Here is a 19,470-nt window from a genome sequence, read left to right on the forward strand (position 1 = left end):
TCCCTTTCCCTGCTCCCAGAATAACTACTGTTCTTACATGTGTCGCCACAAATTAGTTTTTACTGTTCTTGAACTTGGTACAAATGATATCGTATGTAATATACTTCCTTTTTTTGGTCTGGTTTCTTTTGGTCAACATAATACTTTTGCAATTCATCCGTTTGTTGCATGTATCGGCTCATTCTCTTTTACTGCTGTGCACTAATCCATTGTATGACTATACAGGCATACCTCGGAGATATTGCAGATTCGGTTCCAGACCGCCACAATAAAGCGAATATCACAATAAAGTGAGTCACACGAATTTCTTGGTTTCCCAGTGCATATAAAATTTATATTTACACTATACTATAGTCTGTTAAGTGTACAATAGCATTATATCTAAAAACAATGTAAATACCTTAATTGAAAATACTTATTGCTGAAAAATGCTAGCCATCATCTGAGCCTTCAGTGAGTTGTAGTAGTAACATCAAAGATCACTGATCACAGATCACCATAAGAAATATAATAATAATAATGAAAAAGCCTGAAATACTACAAGAATTACCAAAATGTGACCCAGAGATGCAAAGTGAGCAAATGCTGTTGGAAAAATGGCATCAATATAGACTTGCTCAATGCAGGGTTGCAGCAAACCTTCAACTTGTAAAAAAGCAATGTCTACAAAGTGCAATAAAACGAGATATGCCTGTACTTCGTTTATTCTTTCTCCTTTTGACATTTTTGGCTTTCGTCAACAAAGCTGCTTTGAGCATTCTTTTATACACGTCTTTGGTGGACACATGCACTCTTTTCTTTGGGGCATGTAGCTAGGAATGGATTTATAGAGAACCTCTGGGCTCTTGATTCTGTTCTATTGGCCAGTATGTCTGTCTTTATGCCAGTACCACACTTTTCTGATTTACTGAGCTTTGCAGTAGGTTTTGAAATCAGGAAATGTGAGACCTGCAACTTTGTTCTTTGTCAAGATTATTTTGACTCTTTGGAGTTCCTTGTGGTCACTTGCGAATTTTAGGATGGATTATTCTATTTTTGCAAAAAAAAAAAAATCCATTGGGATTTTTTGATAGGAATTATATTTAATCTTTAGATCCATGTGACTCATGGCTCTGAACTCCTTAGTTTACAAATATGTAGAATATTATATATCTTTTTTATTGATTTGTAGTTTAATATCACTGTAGTCAGAGAACATACTCTAAATGATTTCAGACCTTTGAAATAAGTTGAGGATTGATTCGTGACTAAGCATATTGGTAAATGCCATTTGGAAAGACTGTAGTCTGATACTCTGTGTGTGTGTGTGTGTGTGTGTGGTGGTCTGCATATATCAGTTAGATAAGTGTTATTTGTGTTCGATCTTCTGGAGCCTTTCTGATTTGTGTGTGTGTCTGTTTTCCATCAGTTATTGAGAGAAATTTATTAGAAATCTCTCCTTTGGTTGTGAATTTGTGTGTCTCTTCTTTTAGTATGTTTATTTTTGCTTTATATATTTTGAAACTGTCAAACTAGGTCAGATGATATAGGACAGATTTGTATGATATCCAAGGAATTATGGTATCTTCCTTGTAGTTAGTATTATAAATACTGTTATTTATTATTATAAAAATGTTTGTCTTGTAATGCACTTGTCTTAAAAGCTATTTTGTCTAATATTAGTATAGCTAAGCTAGCTTTCTTTTGATTTATATTTCTATCGTATATCCTTTCCATTTTATTACTTTTACTCCTATGTTTCTACATTTAAGAATTTTGCTTATAATCAATGGATGATGGATTTTTTTATTATTTTTTTATTCAAACTGACAAGCTTTTCATTCTGTAACATTTAATATAATTACCAATACATGTGAATTTTTATCATCTTACTGTTTGTTTTCTATTTAAACACCTGTTTTATGTTTCTTTTTCCTCTCTTTCTTCCTTTCTTTAATCTACTTTTTGTTTTTCAGTTTTTATCCTGTTACTTTGTTATTAGTAGTTTTTTCAAATGGTTGCTCTAGAGATTATTTGTACATTCTTGACTATAGTATAATAAAAATGATTTTTATCCCTTTTCTTTTAATGCTAGAATCTTAGAACACTAACTCCAGTTACACTTAGGAACATCTTTTGTGTCGTTTTTGTCATGCATTTTAATTTACATATATTTTGAACACCTCAAGTTGTTTTATATTGCCAATATTATTTATATTTATCCACATATTTACCTTTTCTGTTGCTCTTTATTCTTTCCTGCAATTACTTGCTTCCTTTAAAGATTATTTTCCTTCTGTCTGAATCTTCTAGTGCCCTTTTTTTTTCCATTTATGACTTTTGGCAATTAAATATCTCAGTCTTTGTCTGAACCCTTACTTTGCCTTTTTTTATTTTGAAAAATGTTCAGTCCTTCAGAAATGTTATACCTGTGAACATCCATGGACATTTTACCTAGATTCAACAGTTAACATTTTTTCCACATTTGCTTTCTCTGTTTTTTTTACCTGATTCATTTGGGAGTTAGTTCCCCCTAAATATTCAGTATATAACTCCTAAGAATAGAGTCTTCTCCTATATAACTGCAATACAGTTATCATACACATAATTTATCACTGATACACATTATATAATCTATATTCATATTTCTTCATTTCTCAATAATGTATTTGCTAGCATTTTGTTTTATTTTGATTTTTTGTTCTCTCTTCAGTTTGAGATCTAATCAAGAATCATGTGCTGTATTTAGTTGTAATGTTTTCTTGGTCTGCTTTTTTATGCAGAATTATTTCTTAGCCTTTTTTTAAACATTCATGTCAAATAGTTTTGAAGTGTTGGTTAGTTTTGTAGAATATCCTCAATTTGAATTTATCTTATTGTTTCATCATGATTAGATGCAAGTCAAACATTTTTGGCTGGATATTACATTATCTACATATTCTTATATTTCTAGGTTGGGAGTTTTGGTATTTCATCAGGTATTCCATTCTTTGTCATGCTCATATCAGTCCATATCTTAAAGATAAGTGCTAAGGCTTCATATTTTTAATTTTCAGCTTTAACCATACATCATGAATTGCTGTGACACTTCTATTAAAATCAACTATATTGGGAACCCCTAGACCACTCCTAGATTTGATGGTTGGGTTTGCTTGAAGGGCTCACAGGACTAGCATATCGTTTTACTCATGGTTAAGATTTATTTTAGCAAAGGGGTACAAAGCAAAATCAGCAAAGGGAAAAGGTGCGTGGTGGGTGAAATATAGAGGAAATCAGGTACAAAGTTTCCCAATGAAGTCTCATAAAATGTATATACTTACTTTGTCAGTGAGTTTGATCAGCACATGTGGAATGTTGTCTACTAGGGAAGCTCGTTAAAGACTTTGTGCCCAGGGATTTCATTCGGAGCTCTTAATGAAGGCACCCTCTGCCTAGCATGTACCAAAATTCCAGACTCCCAGAAGAAAAGTCAATGTTCAGCATAAACCATATTGCTTGCACAAACAAATTAGGCACAGTGAGTGTCTCTTACAAGTTAAGGTAGCAGGAACCTTCTTGAAATACAAGTTTCTAGAAGCCAGCCAAGGGCCAGACTTGCAAGCAGGCGTTTTCAAGGATAGCAGTTTAGGTCATGTATTAACTCTCTTCTTCAGTAGCTACCTATCCAAACACTTGACTCATCTTACTAGGAAAAGTTGTTGGGGATCTGAAATAGGTCAGCTGTGTTATATCTAATATAATCAATTTTCTTCTCAACAAAACTGACAGTCAATAGTGATGAAAAAGAAAATTGGTTTTCTTTAACATTGTTGGAAATTATACTCAATGAGGAAAGATAGCAAAATTCTTCTCAATCATAAGCTTAAGATTTTAATCTTTTTAAATATTTTAGATTGAGGTAATCCAATTGCCAATATGTAAGTAACCTTTTCTTTGATAATTTTTGTTATTGCGTGGAGAAAATGATTGTGTAAAGAATTATGTATTCATTCCTTTCTTTTAGCCTAAGAAAGCTGTCAAGGTAAAACCTCGTCCGCCCGTAGCTCCTCGACCTTGCAGTGGTTCCACAGCACCTGCCCGCCATAGGGTGTTAAGAGCTCTCCCCCACATCGGGCAGTCTTGTTTACCTTCTCCTGGGAGCACACGTCTCCCTGACTTGGCCAGCAGTGCAGTTTCCAGTTTGGCAGCTCTGCCCGCTGCTGATAGACCCGTATCATCGATCACTAGTGATCTTCTTAAGGAAGGTGAGAACTGGGAGAGTTACGCACTGTCTCACTCCAGTAGTGGCTTCAGACTACCATCTCAGATGCCTCACATGGAGTTTGAAACCGACAAAGAGCTTGCTGATGCTGTGCTCCACCTTGGATCGTCCCTGCCTCGGAGGACAAAGCACTTTCCGGGAAGTCTGTCATCTAACGAGGATGACGCTGTTTTATTTCCAACTTCAGAAGAGTGTGTCACTGAAGAGTCACTTCCACCTGAAGTGGGTTCATCTGCTTCCATTACAGAAGGGAATGCTGGCGAACAGAGCAGTGGCGTAGGAGGCATGCGCAAGGTGAACCCAGAACCCTGTCTCATTAATGGTGATAAAGGGTCGAAAGCTAAAGAGCAGCATCTGAAACACGCTGCAAAAGTGTGGAATGGTGAATCGGTAGAGGCTTCAGTTCTCAGCCGCCGTGAATTAAGTCCTCACAAGAATAGACTCTTATCACCTCTTCGCTGTTCTGCACCAACGTCACTCCATAATTCTCTGGCGAAACCACAGAGACAGTCCAAATGTTTTGAGTCTGGGAGCCTCCAGTCTTCTGCTTCACAAAACCTGCTTCGGTCATTGGATGTTCGAAATACATGTGATTCGTCTTTCTCTAGGACTACTCGCTTTCGAGCTGTTAAAGTTGATTCAACTGGGAAAAGATCTGATATTATTTCTAAAGTTGAGGCTCGGGATATCACAGAAATGGCTAACAGGGCATCCAAAGAGCCTGTTGGTTTTGTAAATAATATAGGTTTTCTTGCTTCGCTGGCCCGGAGCGCAAGCAGAGACAGCTTACAGAGTGCACGTGGGGCAGGCAGGCTGCGGGCCTCTGGAGTTGGGCTGTCTGCAAACCTCCAGCATTTTCAGGAAGAAAGCCTGAGGAGAAGTTCTCCTCAGTTAGAAACTACAGAATTTTTTTTAGTAAGTATTTGCCTTTCAATGTGTTCTGCTAGTTATCCTTGTAGTGACTCAGGGTACTTTGTTTTTTGTTTACATGTTAAATAAAGAGGTCCAAGGTTGAATTCTTTTCATAACTTCCTCTTAAAATGTCTGTCTAGTTTATAGAAAAATTTTTGACAGTTGAATTTTAAATAATGTTTTAGTTCTAAATTTAGAATTATAATTTGAAAGTAATTTAATATAAACTATTTTTATAGTACCTTAAGATTATTTTAATTTTAAACACTTTATCATATATTTTAAAATGCTAAATATTTTAATTAATGTTTTTCCCTAATAAGAAATTTTATTTGAGCCATCAAATTTCACTCTCTTCCATCCAAGTATTAACCAGGCCTGACCTTGCCTAGCTTCCAGGCGCAGACAGGGTCAGGCACATTGAGAGTCATATGGCCGTAGACAGCTGTGGCTCTCTTGAAGGTAAAGAATAAGTACGGTATTGATGGATGTGACAGCCAGGTACCAGGTTAATTTACTTAAAAACAGATTAAATAATTTAAAGTGAAAGTTCATCAACATTTTCGTCATAAAATATAATTATTTCATGTTAGGTGATCTCCTCTGTTTTCCATTAACTCACCTGTATAGATGTTTTGTGTTTTAATTGTAGTCTGCCCGTGGTTTTGGAATGAATGGAAATAATACAACATCAGGGAAAAGAGTAGGTAAGCTACAGATAATTTTGAAAACAATATAAGGTTAATAATCATAGCATTATGCGTACTATGAATGTGAATTTTCAGAGAGTACTGAGAAGAACATTCTCTGTGGTGTATACAGAGCAAACTTCCTTAGACTTTGTTCCACTGAAGAAACGATTGAGAGAACTGACCGTAGGGCATATTTGAAGACTGAAACAGAAATTGAGGTTGAGGTCTCTATTGTCTGGAAAAGGATATGGTCTATGTGAAAAGATAAGATGAATGAAAAATTAACATGAATTTCACAATTTATCTAGTCCTGGCCACTCTAGAGCCATGTGGGGTGCAGGATGAGTTTTGAGAAAATACCCTAGAAAGGTGTTTCTTAAACTCATGGTCCAATATCAAGGACAGTAAGAGCTCCACTTGATGAACTGGTTATTTCTGGATAAAAGAAAGGGCTGGTCTCTTTGACTAGCACTTTCCTTATTAGCATTCCTTCTACCAGTGGTGTCTTAAAGGCATACTGGCCAAACACTTGTGAAGAAGCCATCACTTCACCTTTTGTGTCCTGGTGCCCAGGCTAGGGATGGAGACTAGCACATGTGCACCGCGTTTGTAGCCCCAGCTTCTAAAGGCTACCTTAGTATTAGGGTTGTCATGTGCGTTTCATGTCTTTAAAGAGATAACTAAGGTTTGTTTCCACTACTGTATAAAGCCCAAGGTTCTAAAGTTGTAATATATCTACTTTTTTTTATTGTAATAAAATTTACTATCCTAACCATTTTTAAGTGTACAATTGAATGGTGTTAAGTACATTCACATTTTTAGCCAACCAGTATCACCATGTATCTCCAGAACTCATTTCATCAAAATGGAAACTCTGTGCCCATTAAACTTTAACTCCTCATTACTCTGTCTCCCCAGACCCTGGCAACCACCGTTCTGTTTTCTGTCTATAATTTTAACTACTCTCGGTACCTCACATAAGTGAAATCACTCAGTATTTGTCTTTTTGTGCCTGGCTTACTTTATGTAGCATAATGTTCCCAGGATTCACCTATGTTGTAGCATGTGTCCAAATCCCCATACTTTTTAAGCGGAATAACATTCCATTGTGTGTATATACAGTCTCTTGCTTATCTGTGCGTCTATGGATGGACACTTGTGTCACTTCTACATTTTAGCTACTGTGAACAATGCTGCTACAGACACTGTACAAGTATCTCTTTGAGACTCTGATTGCAGCTCTTTGAGTGCATATCCAGCAGTGGCATTCCCGGAGCATGTGGCAGTTCTGGTCTCAGTTTTTTAGGAGTTGCTGCATCTGTTTCCATAGTAGCTGTGCTGTGCCACATTCCCAGCGGCAGTGTGCAGGTTTCCAGTTTCTCTACTTTCTCACCATACTTGTTATTTTATGTTTTGTCTGATAGTGGGCATCCTAGCAGATATGAGGTGGTATCTTACTGTGATTTAGATTAGCATTTCCCTGATGACTAGTTATGTTGAGTACCTCTTAATGTGCTATTTGGAGATCTTTGGAGAAATGTGTGTTCAAATTCCTTGCCCTGGAGGCAGGAAATAAAAAAAAACACCTTGCCCATTTTTGAATTTGTGTCTTGGTTTTCTTGTCGCCATATATTCTGGATATTAATTCCTTATGTATGATTTGCAAATATTTCTCCCATCTATAGGTCACCTTTTTACTCTGTTGATGATGTCTTGATGCTCAACAGTTTTTAATTTTCATAAAGTTCAATTTGTCTCTTTTTTTTCTTTGTTGCCTGTGCCGAGTATTGTGTTCAATAAATTGTTACCAAATCCACCGTTAATGAAGCTTTTCCTTTACGTTTTCTTCTAGAAGTTGTGTAGTTTTAGGTCTTACATTAGGTCTTTAATACGTTTGAATTAATTTTTATATATGGTGTAATGTAAGGGTCCAACTTCATTCTTTTCCATGTGGATATCCAGTTTTCGGGGCTTCCCTGATAGCTCAGTTGGTAAAGAATCTGCCTGCAGTGCAGGAGAGCCCAGTTCGATTCCTGGGTCAGGGAGATCTGCTGGAGAAGGGATAGACTTCCCACCCCAGTATTCTTGGGCTTCCCTTGTGGCTCAGCTGGTAAAGAATCCGCCTGCAATGTGGGAGACCTGGGTTTGATCCCTGGGTTGGGAAGATTCCCTGGAGAAGGGAAAGGCTACCCACTCCAGTATTCTGGCCTGGAGAATTCCATGGACTACAGTCCATGGGGTCACAAATTTTTCATCCAGGTTTTGAGGCTATATTCATTAAAAAAAAAAAAAAAAAAACCTGTCCTTTTCCCCATCAAATGGTCTTATTAGTACCTTGTCAAAAATCATTTCATTATATATGTGAGAGTTTATTTCAGAGTTCTCTGTTGTGTTCCATTGATGTGTATGTCTGTCTGTATGCCAGTGCCATGCTGTTTTTGATTAATGTGTATCTACTTTTAATATTATAATTATTTTCCTTTGAGCATGTGTGCTAAATTGCTTCAGTTGTGTCCAACTCTTTGCGACCCCATGGACTGTTGCCTGCCAGGCTCCTCTGTCTATGGGATTCTCCAGGCAAAAATACTGGCGTGGGTTGCCATACCCTTCTCTAGGGGATCTTCCCAACCCAGGGATCAAACCTGCATCTCTTACATATCCTGCATTGGCAGAAGGTTCTTTACCACTAGCGCCACCTGGAAAGCCATAAGTAGATGGCAGTTTTCTTCTGACGTCTATTTAAATCTGTCTTGTGCTGATCCACAGCTCAGCTCTTGGGAGTTTGAATTGTACTTGTTCCAGCTCCCTAAACTCTGATTCAAGCTACAGTGCTTTCTTCTGAAACTGCTGTTGCTGAAAAGATCTTCATAATTTTCAATCCAGTGGATGATTCTGTACACATATCTTGATTGTTATGGCCCTTCTTAGAAGAGTTTTTCTCTTTCCTTTCTTTTTTTATTCTGGGCTGTTACATTTTTGTAGCTTTTTGTTTTTGTTTCTGTTTTTTTTTTTTTTTAAACTTCAGGTTTCTTTTGAACTTGTTTTACCAGCCCCTCTGCTTGTCCCCAGATATATACTCTTGATTGATTTCATTTAGGTCAAGTCATCAACTGCTACCTGCAGTTTATGATTCCCCAAACTAGAGCTGTGTAACTTTTTGCCATTTCCTTCCTGCCATACAGTAATAACAGTATCATTCTCAATTACTTAGAAGAGTTTGTGAAAATTCTGGCATAAGTTTTGTTTAATTGACTTAAGTTTTTCCATTGGTTCTCTTTGCTTTTCACTGTAAGGTCTTCCTTGGAAATCATACCCATCCTCATCATTTTAGTTATCATTTTTAGGCAGATGACTACCAAACTTGTATCACAAACACTGCCTTATTACTTTATTGCCTGACTTTTCTTTTGGGTGAATTTTTATAGATAATTGTGTTAGACCAAATATTAAAGTAGGAAGTACCAAACAAGTGCCTTAATCCAAATATCTTTATTCTCATTCTGAAAAGCAACTTTTCACATCAGCATTATTTTATTGACTTTTTCTGTTTTCATATATGTTCATTACATATTTGAGAGAAGGCTTCAGAGAAGAGTTAATGATTAGTGATATCTTCTTACTGGATAAGTAGAATGTTACTAAGTTGACAAAGTTCCTGAGCGTTTTAGAAGAGGAGGTGGCACTTGTAAATGGATCTGGTGTGTCATTCAGGGTGGGGATGATGTGGCACGTGATAGAAAATGGCCCTGGAAAGTTATAAAGGCATATTGGACACACAAGTCCTTGAATGTCAGCCCATGGAGTTTGAATTTTTCCTCTTTGTAGGAGGGAACTTGCCTATTTGGGCTGGTTCCCAGCAGAGAGTATGTGACTAGTACTTGTTTTTTTCTGTAGTGGGGAGAAGGGTAAATGGAAACCACTGTCACAGGAGAAGACTGCAGTTCTGTTTCTGTGCCCCCTCACGCTGGTCACTACTGTGTGCTCTGCTTCTGCACATTCACAGGAGTTTGTGAATGAAAAAGGGTTGGGAAACTTAAGTACCCCAAGGAAAGAAAGACATGAAAATAATGACTACGCTGAACTAAATTTTTGTCAACAGGTTTTTTTTTTAACTTCTGTTTAAGGAACAATATCCTAAGCCTGAATTCCAGAGATAATTGCAATTAGATGGACGTCAGAGGGTATCTGGCAGTATGCGCCTTTCCTCTGCATCCTGTGCAAATGCCTGTCTTATTTTCATTATTTAAGAAGAGGAAAGCATCCCATCACCTTGGTGAAATGTTCTTGATAACTCTTAAGTGCCCTTGAAGAAGAAAGTGCTTATTAGCTTGAGTTGCTACCTGACCACCATTAGGAGTCATAAGTTAGTTTCCAGTTTGGGGCAGTTTTTTCCCCCCAGTTTTGGGCAAGATCTGGGAGTGTATTTTAGACTAGTCATAAAGCATTCATTTTATTCTGCTTGTATATACAGAACCCAACCCGGATTGTGGCAAAAGGCATGCTGCCAATTAAATGTAATTCAACGTTTTGAACCCTTGAAGGATTACTTTCAGCTGCTACATAGCATTAAGCCAGGCCTCCCAAAGCTGTTTTGGTAGAGAGTGGGCGCCATTTCCACCGACACGCCTTCCCTTTGTGTTTGCTTTGTTTGCCTTTTCCTCCTTGGCCTTTGGGGCCACCAAGCACTGGGCACTTGTACTTTTATGTAACAGCTTTGGATGACGACATTGAGTCTCTCTGCTCGTCAGTGGGGTTTCTTGGAGTTTTGCTCAGTTTTAAAAGCATTTCACTTAGTATTAAACTGATTTAATCCTTTCTCATATAATAGCAGATGTGCTCTTACATTTAAGATAAAAAGTCAACCTGTTGCTATAGCCCAGAGTTTAGTAAATATATTTTGGAACGGTTGTAGTACTGTGAAATTGAACAGTGCACCCTACAAGTCACTATTGATAATACCGTATTTTATATAATTATAATATTTTAAAAATTCAGAATGCTTTTTATTGTGAGAACTGAGTTGACCTTTGAACACTTAGAAACTTAGGGAGAAAAATACATGTCCTGTTATCTTAAAAATGAACAAATTGAAGCTTTAAAGTTAAATAATTTGCTGATGGCTCGATGCATTTAGTTTCTGTGGTATAATTAGCACCAAGAGCTCAGTTTCATGACATTCTCGTGCTCCTGCTTGGCGTGAAAGAACAGGGTGATTTTAATACGTATGTTGTTCCTCAGAAGCTTCATAAATACGATTTTGAGCCAGACATTTTTCTTGATTCTCTGTCAGAGTGTAGTGTACTTTAAATATACGTATTGCCTTCAGAAATAATCAGAAAGGTATTGATATGTATAAAAATGTCTTAGTCAGTAGAAATTACCATGTCTTAAGAGAAATAACAGTTCTAGTTCATCTTTATTACAGACTCTGTAAATAATTTTAGATATAAAAAAGCACAAATTGATATTTATGGCTGAGAGGTTTGCTGTGACAGGATGTGTTTAATGTTTTGTTTCTTAGTATTTCACATTTAGAATTTTATTTCTGTGTTAATCAAGGTGTCCTTTCTCTGAACAGGAGAATGTAGTCATCACCTCCCGCCTGTGAAAGCCCCTATTCAAACAAAGAAGAAAACAACAAAGCATTGTTTTCTCTGTGGAAAGAAAACTGGACTGGCTACTAGCTACGAATGCAGGCAGGTTGGCTAGCTGAAAAGTTGAGATGCTTGCTTTGTGGTGACCCAGCTTAGGGATACAATAGAAAATATTCTTTAAATTGCCGCTTCATAATATCATTTAGATGATGTTCAAATAGCACTCCTCAGCTGAACTCCTTATTGGCTGAATAAATAGCAGATAGATAGCTTACGCATTTCCAAACTCCTGAGATCCTCTCCTGCCCTTTAAAGTAGGATATATAAACCAATTGAAGAGTGTGTTCTCTTTGTCTTATGATAGATAGTCTTGGTTTTTCTTTGAATGTAGCTTGGGAGAAAGCCTCTTCCAAGATTCTATTTTAAATTGAATAAAAAGGACTAAATTTAATGTTAATGTACTGTTAATTATATGGTACACTTTTGTTTCAAAAGAGATGAATAATATGTTTACAAAAATAATGAGTTTTTCTACCAATAACTATTTAGTAGTATTGATTAATATGCTCCAAGGATGGTGTCTGCCCTTAGGTTGAGGCCAGGCATTAAGTAAAGCTGCTGCTTTTTAGAGTGTATTCTGTTCAAATAGAAACAGCTTACCTTATTGCTGAAATACTTTAAAATCCTTCCATGGCATAGTTAGGTTTTACATAATTTGATTTTCTTATAAGACTGAATTTCTCAGAAATCCACGGTTTGCCCAGGCTTGCCAGATATGAAAGAAGGCGGTGCACGTATCTATTGGCTCTCGCAGCTTTACTGCTTCATAAAGGTCTACATCCTCTTTCACTTCAGAGGAGATTCTTTATTATACACTTTGACATTCAGGGACAATTAACTTGTTCTTTTTTTTGGGGGGGGGTGGTGCCTGTGCTTGTTTATAAGTATAAGGGAAATGTCAATTCTGAAATTGCTAAAGAGAACCGAAAGGCTCCTGTTGGACTACCTGAAGTCAAGCTTTGATCTCCCAAAGAGAGGAGGCTCTTACAGAAATGTGGCTATTCACATAAACTTTTTTTGTGCTTTAGATGTGGAAACAACTTCTGTGCATCTCATCGCTATGCAGAAACTCACAGCTGTACCTATGATTACAAGAGTGCAGGGAGGAGATACTTACAGGAGGCAAATCCTGTGGTTAATGCACCAAAGCTTCCAAAAATCTAACTCTTGCTCTGCGCCTAACTGTTCTGCACAAGGAGTCGTATTACAGTGACAGAAGAAATATTGTTTAGACTGCATTATTTTTGTTCGACTCCAAAAGACTTGCCAAATAACAAAAGCTTATTATGTATACTGTTGTAGAATGAGAAAGCTACTGTATTTGACACCTTTATTCTTTGGTGAATCAAAAAGTTTAAAAAGTAGTTTTAAAAACTTCATAATGATGTAGCTCTGTTATTACATGTCTTGTGTTAAGTATTTGATATTGCAATTTTACTAAACAAGTCTTCAAAAGATGCACTTTAGGAAGCTGACACTGACTGCGTAGCCAGCTTCCATGTTGTACAGAAATGAGCTGTCATATAATGGCTCTACTCAAATCTACAGTTTTTTTGTGGGGGTGGTGTGGGTGGGGATTTAAAAAAAACCCATACGTGAAAGTTCATTGAATTTACTGGCAAGTTCCTTTTTATGTCAAGCTTTTTATAAAAAAGAACATTTGGTTTTCCAGTGTGGTTTTAACACATGTATTTCTTCTGTATTCAGATTGGCATTTGGTATGTATCCATTCTACAATATAAAACACATCATGTTAATCATAGTATATCTCTCTTAAAATACTGTTTTTTGAATGGTAGTCCCACTTGTTGCCATTAAATAGAGAACCCAACTTTTCACCTTTTGAAAAGTGAGTATATTGAAAACAAAATCTCAGAGCTTGGTTTGTTTTTCTTATGTTGAGTGCTATTACCAGGAAAAATTCAAATAAATATTCAATTTCATTATGATTTTGATTTGATTATTTACAATAATTTTCTCTTATAAATACTTAAAAAATAAAACCATTTAAATAAATCAGTAATTTATTCTGCTTGGAAAAAATGACTATCAGTATAAAAGAATTCTTTTACAGTATAAGGATCCTGCTCCCCAGATGTAGCTAATACAGCATTCAAGCTTTGAGGAGGCCGCATGCCTTATGGAAGCTTAGTTGAATCTGATGCTGAACCCTGGCAAATAGCTAACAGGCAACCCACGTGGACTCTGCAACTCTGGTCCAGCCCGGGTGGGACATGTGTGGGTGCCAGAGGCTAATACAGAAGTGAGCAAAATGGGGAGTCCTGTTATCTTTCCTCTATTTCTTGTGCTCTGCTGCTGCTGCTAAGTCACGTCAGTCGTGTCTGACTCTGTGCAACCCCAGAGACAGCAGCCCACCAGGCTCCCCCGTCCCTGGGGTTCTCCAGGCAAGAACACTGGAGTGGGTTGCCATTTCCTTCTCCAATGCATGAAAGTGAAAAGTGAAAGTGAAGTCGCTCAGTCGTGTCCGACTCTTAGCGACCCCATGGACTACAGCCTACCAGGCTCCTCCGTCCATGGGATTTTCCAGGCAAGAGTACTGGAGTGGGGTGCCATCGCCTTCTCCATTCTTGTGCTCAGTCGTGTCCAATTCTTTGCAGCCACATGGACTGTAGTCCACCAGGCTCCTCTGTATATGAGACTTTTTCCAGGCAAAAATACTAGACTGGGTTGCCATTTCCTACTCCAGGGGATCTTCCTGACCCAGGGATTGAAGCAGCATCTCTTATGTCTCCTGCACTGGCAGGAAGATTTTTTACCACTGTGCCAGCTGGGAAGCCCTCTACTTCCCTCTGCTAGTAAGGGTTAATAGCATGCTTTTTAAGGGGGGCTATCTGTATAGGCTAGTGAAAAATATTTCTGTGTCGCGTAGTTCACTTTTTTCCCTTTATCAAGACCACCTGTGCTTTAGATATTTAAAATCTTAAGAACTCTGTTATGTGGATAGGCTGCTGAAACATGGAGCAAAACGTTTTATTCTATAGATAAAAATGAATGCTTAGGACACATTTGATATATGCTTAGTGCACTATGCTTTTTAAACCAAGACCATGCATTGTGGAAATCACTCTTGCTTTAAGTTTACCAAAGATTTTGGTCAAAGTTGAGTCTTTTTACTAATTTCTAAGTCACTGAGAAATAAACCAGTTTAATTCAAGATATTATATCATTATTGGGAAGCATTTCTTAATGTCTTAAATTCTTATGAGGAAGTGATCATAGTTTCTAGAGACCTTAGATCTATCCTTGCATTGCTAGTAAATAGAATGCCTTACACATAGGCGCTGTTGTATTGGACAGTTTAACCATGATAAAAATAAATGCATTTATACTGTTTTATATAACTAATAAAATCTAGCTTCTGGATTTTTAAAAACAGTAAGCATTTGGTTTTAGCAGCACTAAAAATGTCTGAAAATTTTTAACTTTTAACTTGCAAATATTTCACATAGTTAAGTTTAGTGAATTTTAGTCATTCTAATATGGGAATTTTACATACTAGGATGTTTTAAAATTTTGTAAGTGTTGTGACTTATGGAGGTATTTAATTATGAAAAAGACAGGAGTTAGTTTTTTGATACATATTTAATAATATGGTTTTATACCATTATGACAGATAATTCAGTCTTATATTTAGCAGTGTTTTCCAAATTATGACCCCTGTACCACTCCTGGAACATGAGATGATTTTAAGTAGTACACAGGTGAACATTTTAAGAATAATTATATATTTTTAATGTGTATCAGAAGAAAAATGTAACTCTAAGTAACAAGTAGAAAATAAATTTATATAGGTTAAGAAAGTTGATTGAAAACTGATAAGGTTACATACAGCAAAAATTGTAAAAACAGATGTGAGTGGCTGGAATTTAGGAAAAAAGGTATGTTTTCACTTTTCTTTGAAAATTATGTTAACCTTTCAAAGTGATGAAAGTAAATTACATAGTTTTAGGGAAACTATAAAAGGATGAAAAATGAAAGTAAAGATTTCACCAAATACCTCCCCAATCTCGTAATGATTTCTAATTTTATTTTTTTGGTAGTTACCATCATAACACTAGCCAAGGTAAATAGACATTATTTTTTGATACCACATTATTACAGGCAAGGAATTTAGCATGATAATACATTTTAGACTTTCACTTCCCAGTTTTTCAGTGCCTTAGTCTAGTGCTTGTACTGCCATAACAGAACACCACAGGCTGTGTGGCTTAAACCACAGAAATGAGCTTTCTCACAGTTCTGGAGGCTAGAAGTCCAGGTCACGGTCCAGCACGGGGGGCCTCTGGTGAGCCCTCTCTCGCTGCCTTTCGGAGAGCTGCTTTCTGACATGGCCTTTCCTTAGTGTGTACACATGGAACTCTGACGTCTCTTCTCATGAAGACATACATTAATAGCATGACTTCCCTGGTGGGCCAGTGGTTAAGAATCTGCCTTACAGTGCATGGGACACTGTTTGATCCCTCTTCAGGGAACTGAGATCCCACATCTCCGGAGCAGCTAAGCCTGTGAGCCACAATTAAGAGTCAGTCTGTGTGCCACAACTAAGACCCATCGAATGCAAATCAGTAAATAAAAAAAAGACAATACCATGGGGTCAGAGTTTCACTCTTATGACCTCATTAATCTTAATTACTTCCTTACTCATCCTAAACCTAATACATCCTCATTGGGTTTAGGGCTTCAACATAGGAATTTGGAGGAGACACATATTTAGCCCACAGTAGTCAGCCGAGTTTGGAGAAGGCAATGGCACCCCACTCCAGTACTCTTGCCTGGAAAATCCCATGGATGGAGGAGCCTGGTAGGCTGCAGTCCAAGGGGTCGCTGAGAGTCGGACACGACTAAGTGACTTCCTACTTTCACTTTCCACTTTCATGCATTGGAGAAGGAAATGGCAACCCACTCCAGGGTTCTTGCCTGGAGAATCCCAGGGACGGGGGAACCTGGTAGGCTGCCGTCTCTGGGGTCGCACAGAGTCGGACACAACTGAAGCGACTTAGCAGCAGCAGCAGTCAGCTGAGTTACATTGAAAAAAGTGAAAATGTTAGTCCCTCAGTCTTGTCTGACTCTCTGCAACCCCATGGACTATAGCCTGCCAGTTTCTTCTGTCCATGGAATTGTCCAGGCAAGAATACTGGAGTGGGTAGCCATTTCCTCCTCCGGGGATCTTCCTGACCCAGGGATAGAACCCATATCTTCTATATTGCAGGTAGATTCTTTACCATCTGAGCCACCAGGAAAGTATTTCAAATTCACTGACTCCTCTGCAATTACCCTAGTCCATGTTACCATAGCTTTCACCTGAGCTATTGCAATAGTTTCCTGACCAAGCTCCTCGAATTTAGTTCTATGCCCTTCATGACCCATTTTATATTCTTAAACGTACTGTTCTTACAGAACCAAAAAAATTAAGCACATCAACGTCAAAATGTATCAGTGACTTGTGTTCTTTTACAAAGACTCAAATCCCAACCCTTCTTACTAGTAAGGCCTCTGTATTCCGGCTTCCATCTGCTTCTCCAGCCTCACGCTGTACTGTCTTATCCACGTTTTCTGGGATTTGCCCACACTAACTTTTAGTTTTCCTAGCTTGTTTGCCCATTAACACCTACTCTATTTTGTCAGATGCCAGCTCCATCATTACTTTCTGAAGGAAGGCTTCCCTGATCTTTAAGTCAGTACCCTTTCTCTCTTACATTAGTACTTCTGCTTCATGGAATATACCATGGTATTATTTTGACACTTGTGCTATCCTTTGAATTGCACAAGATGCCAAGTCCGTGAAGGCAGGAATTCCCTTCCTGTCCATCTATCTATCCTTGTTCCCAAGCATTGCATATTAACCCTCGTTAAATCAACTTTAAGTGATTATATAGTCTTTTCTGCTTTGCTTTTAGGTTGATTTTACATTAAAAGGCAACAAATAAGTTAAAGTATTAAATTTATAGAAATATTATTGAAGACACAAATAGTATGATATTTTTTTTCCCATAATCCAGGGTTGCTAGAATGGGCTTTCCTTTAATTCCTTTCTTTTGCTCAAAAATATACATATTTTTGTCATTTTCATTCCTTTTTTGTACAGCTCATGGGGTTTGTTTCCAGTTGCTTTTCTCTTTGCTTTTATCAGATTAAGAATGTTCACGTTCTAAATCATATTGTTTGTTATGAATTCTTCATTTTTAAAAATAATTTTTTTGTTGTTTTATTTTTAAACATTTTTAAAGTTTTAAATTTATTTAATTGGAGGTTAATTACTTTACAATATTGTATTGGTTTTGCCATACATCAACATGAATCTGCCATGGGTGTACACGTGTTCCCCATCCTGACCCCCCCTCCCCACCTCCCTCCCCATACCATCCCTCTAGGTCATTCCAGTGCACCAGCCCCAAGCATCCTGTATCCTGCATTTAACCTGGACTGGCGATTCGTTTCTTATATGATATTATACATGTTTCAATGCCATTCTCCCAAATCATCCCACCCTCTCCCTCTCCCACAGAGTCCAAAAGACTGTTCTATACATCTGTGTCTCTTCTGCTGTCTCGCATACAGGGTTATTGTTACCCTCTTTCTAAATTCCATATATATGCATTAGTATACTGTATTGGTGTTTTTCTTTCTGACTTACTTCACTCTGTATAATAAGCTCCAGTTTCATCCACCTCATTAGAACTGATTCAAATGTATTCTTTTTAATGGCTGAGTAATCCTCCATTGTGTATATGTACCACAGCTTTCTTATCCATTCGTCTGCTGATGGACATCTAGGTTGCTTCCATGTCCTGGCTATTACAAACAGTGCTGCGATGAACACTGGGGTACACGTGTCTCTTTCCCTTCTGGTTTCCTCAGTGTGTATGCCCAGCAGTGGGATTGCTGGGTCATAAGGCAGTTCTATTTCTAGTTTTTTAAGAAATCTCCACACTGTTCTCCATAGTGGCTGTACTAGTTTGCATTCCCACCAACAGTGTAAGAGGGTTCCCTTTTCTCCACACCCTCTCCAGCATTTATTGCTTGTAGACTTTTGGATTGCAGCCATTCTGACTGGCATGAAATGGTACCTCATTGTGGTTTTGATTTGCATTTCTCTGATAATGAGTGATGTTGAGCATCTTTTCATGTGTTTGTTAGCCATCTGTATGTCTTCTTTGGAGAAATGTCTATTTAGTTCTTTGGCCCATTTTTTTGATTGGGTCGTTTATTTTTCTGGAATTGAGCTGTAGGAGTTGCTTGTATATTTTTGACATTAGTTGTTTGTCTGTTGCTTCTTTTGCTATTATTTTCTCCCATTCTGAAGGCTTTTTCACCTTGCTTATAGTTTCCTTTGTTGTGCAGAGGCTTTTAATTTTAATTAGGTCCCATTTGTTTATTTTTGCTTTTATTTCCAATATTCTGGGAGGTGGGTCATAGAGGATCCTGCTGTGATGTATGTCAGAGGGTGTTTTGCCTATGTTCTCCTCTAGGAGTTTTATAGTTTCTGGTCTTACGTTTAGATCTTTAATCCATTTTGAGTTTATTTTTGTGTATGGTCTTAGAAAGTGTTTTAGTTTCATTCTTTTACAAGTGGTTGACCAGTTTTCCCAGCACCACTTGTTAAAGACATTGTCTTTAATCCATTGTATATTCTTGCCTCCTTTGTCAAAGATAAGGTGTCCCTAGGTCCGTGGATTTATCTCTGGGCTTTCTATTTTGTTCCATTGATCTATATTTCTGTCTTTGTGCCAGTACCATACTGTCTTGATGACTGTGTCTTTGTAGTATAGCCTGAAGTCAGGCAGGTTGATTCCTCCAGTTCCATTCTTCTTTCTCAAGATTACTTTGGCTATTCGAGGTTTTTTGTATTTCCATACAAATTGTGAAATTATTTGTTCTACCTCTGTGAAAAATACTGTTGGTAGCTTGATAGGGATTTCATTGAATCTATAGATTGCTTTGAGTAGTATAC

At 37.5% G+C, this 19,470-nt stretch overlaps 1 protein-coding gene across 9 annotated transcripts in view; it reads left to right on the forward strand.

The window, feature by feature from the left end:
* ZFAND4 (zinc finger AN1-type containing 4) overlaps positions 1-13,447 on the forward strand; it is a 52,031-nt gene extending 38,584 nt beyond the window's left edge. For 8 of the 9 annotated variants that reach the window (XM_003588003.6, XM_015461080.3, XM_059882725.1 and 5 more), the window contains 4 exons: positions 3,983-5,155; positions 5,805-5,859; positions 11,423-11,540; positions 12,527-13,447. In XM_003588003.6, coding sequence (XP_003588051.2) covers positions 3,983-5,155; positions 5,805-5,859; positions 11,423-11,540; positions 12,527-12,662 — 1,482 coding nt within the window. In that variant the 3' untranslated portion in view covers positions 12,663-13,447. Of the gene's footprint in view, positions 1-3,982; positions 5,156-5,804; positions 5,860-11,422; positions 11,541-12,526 lie in introns of those variants that run through there. The other variant, XM_015461082.3, reaches the window with a different exon arrangement.
* Positions 13,448-19,470: the final 6,023 nt, after the last annotated feature.

The sequence above is a fragment of the Bos taurus genome, chromosome 28, assembly GCF_002263795.3.
Source record: "Bos taurus isolate L1 Dominette 01449 registration number 42190680 breed Hereford chromosome 28, ARS-UCD2.0, whole genome shotgun sequence".
In the NCBI taxonomy this organism is placed as follows: Eukaryota; Metazoa; Chordata; class Mammalia; order Artiodactyla; family Bovidae; genus Bos; species Bos taurus.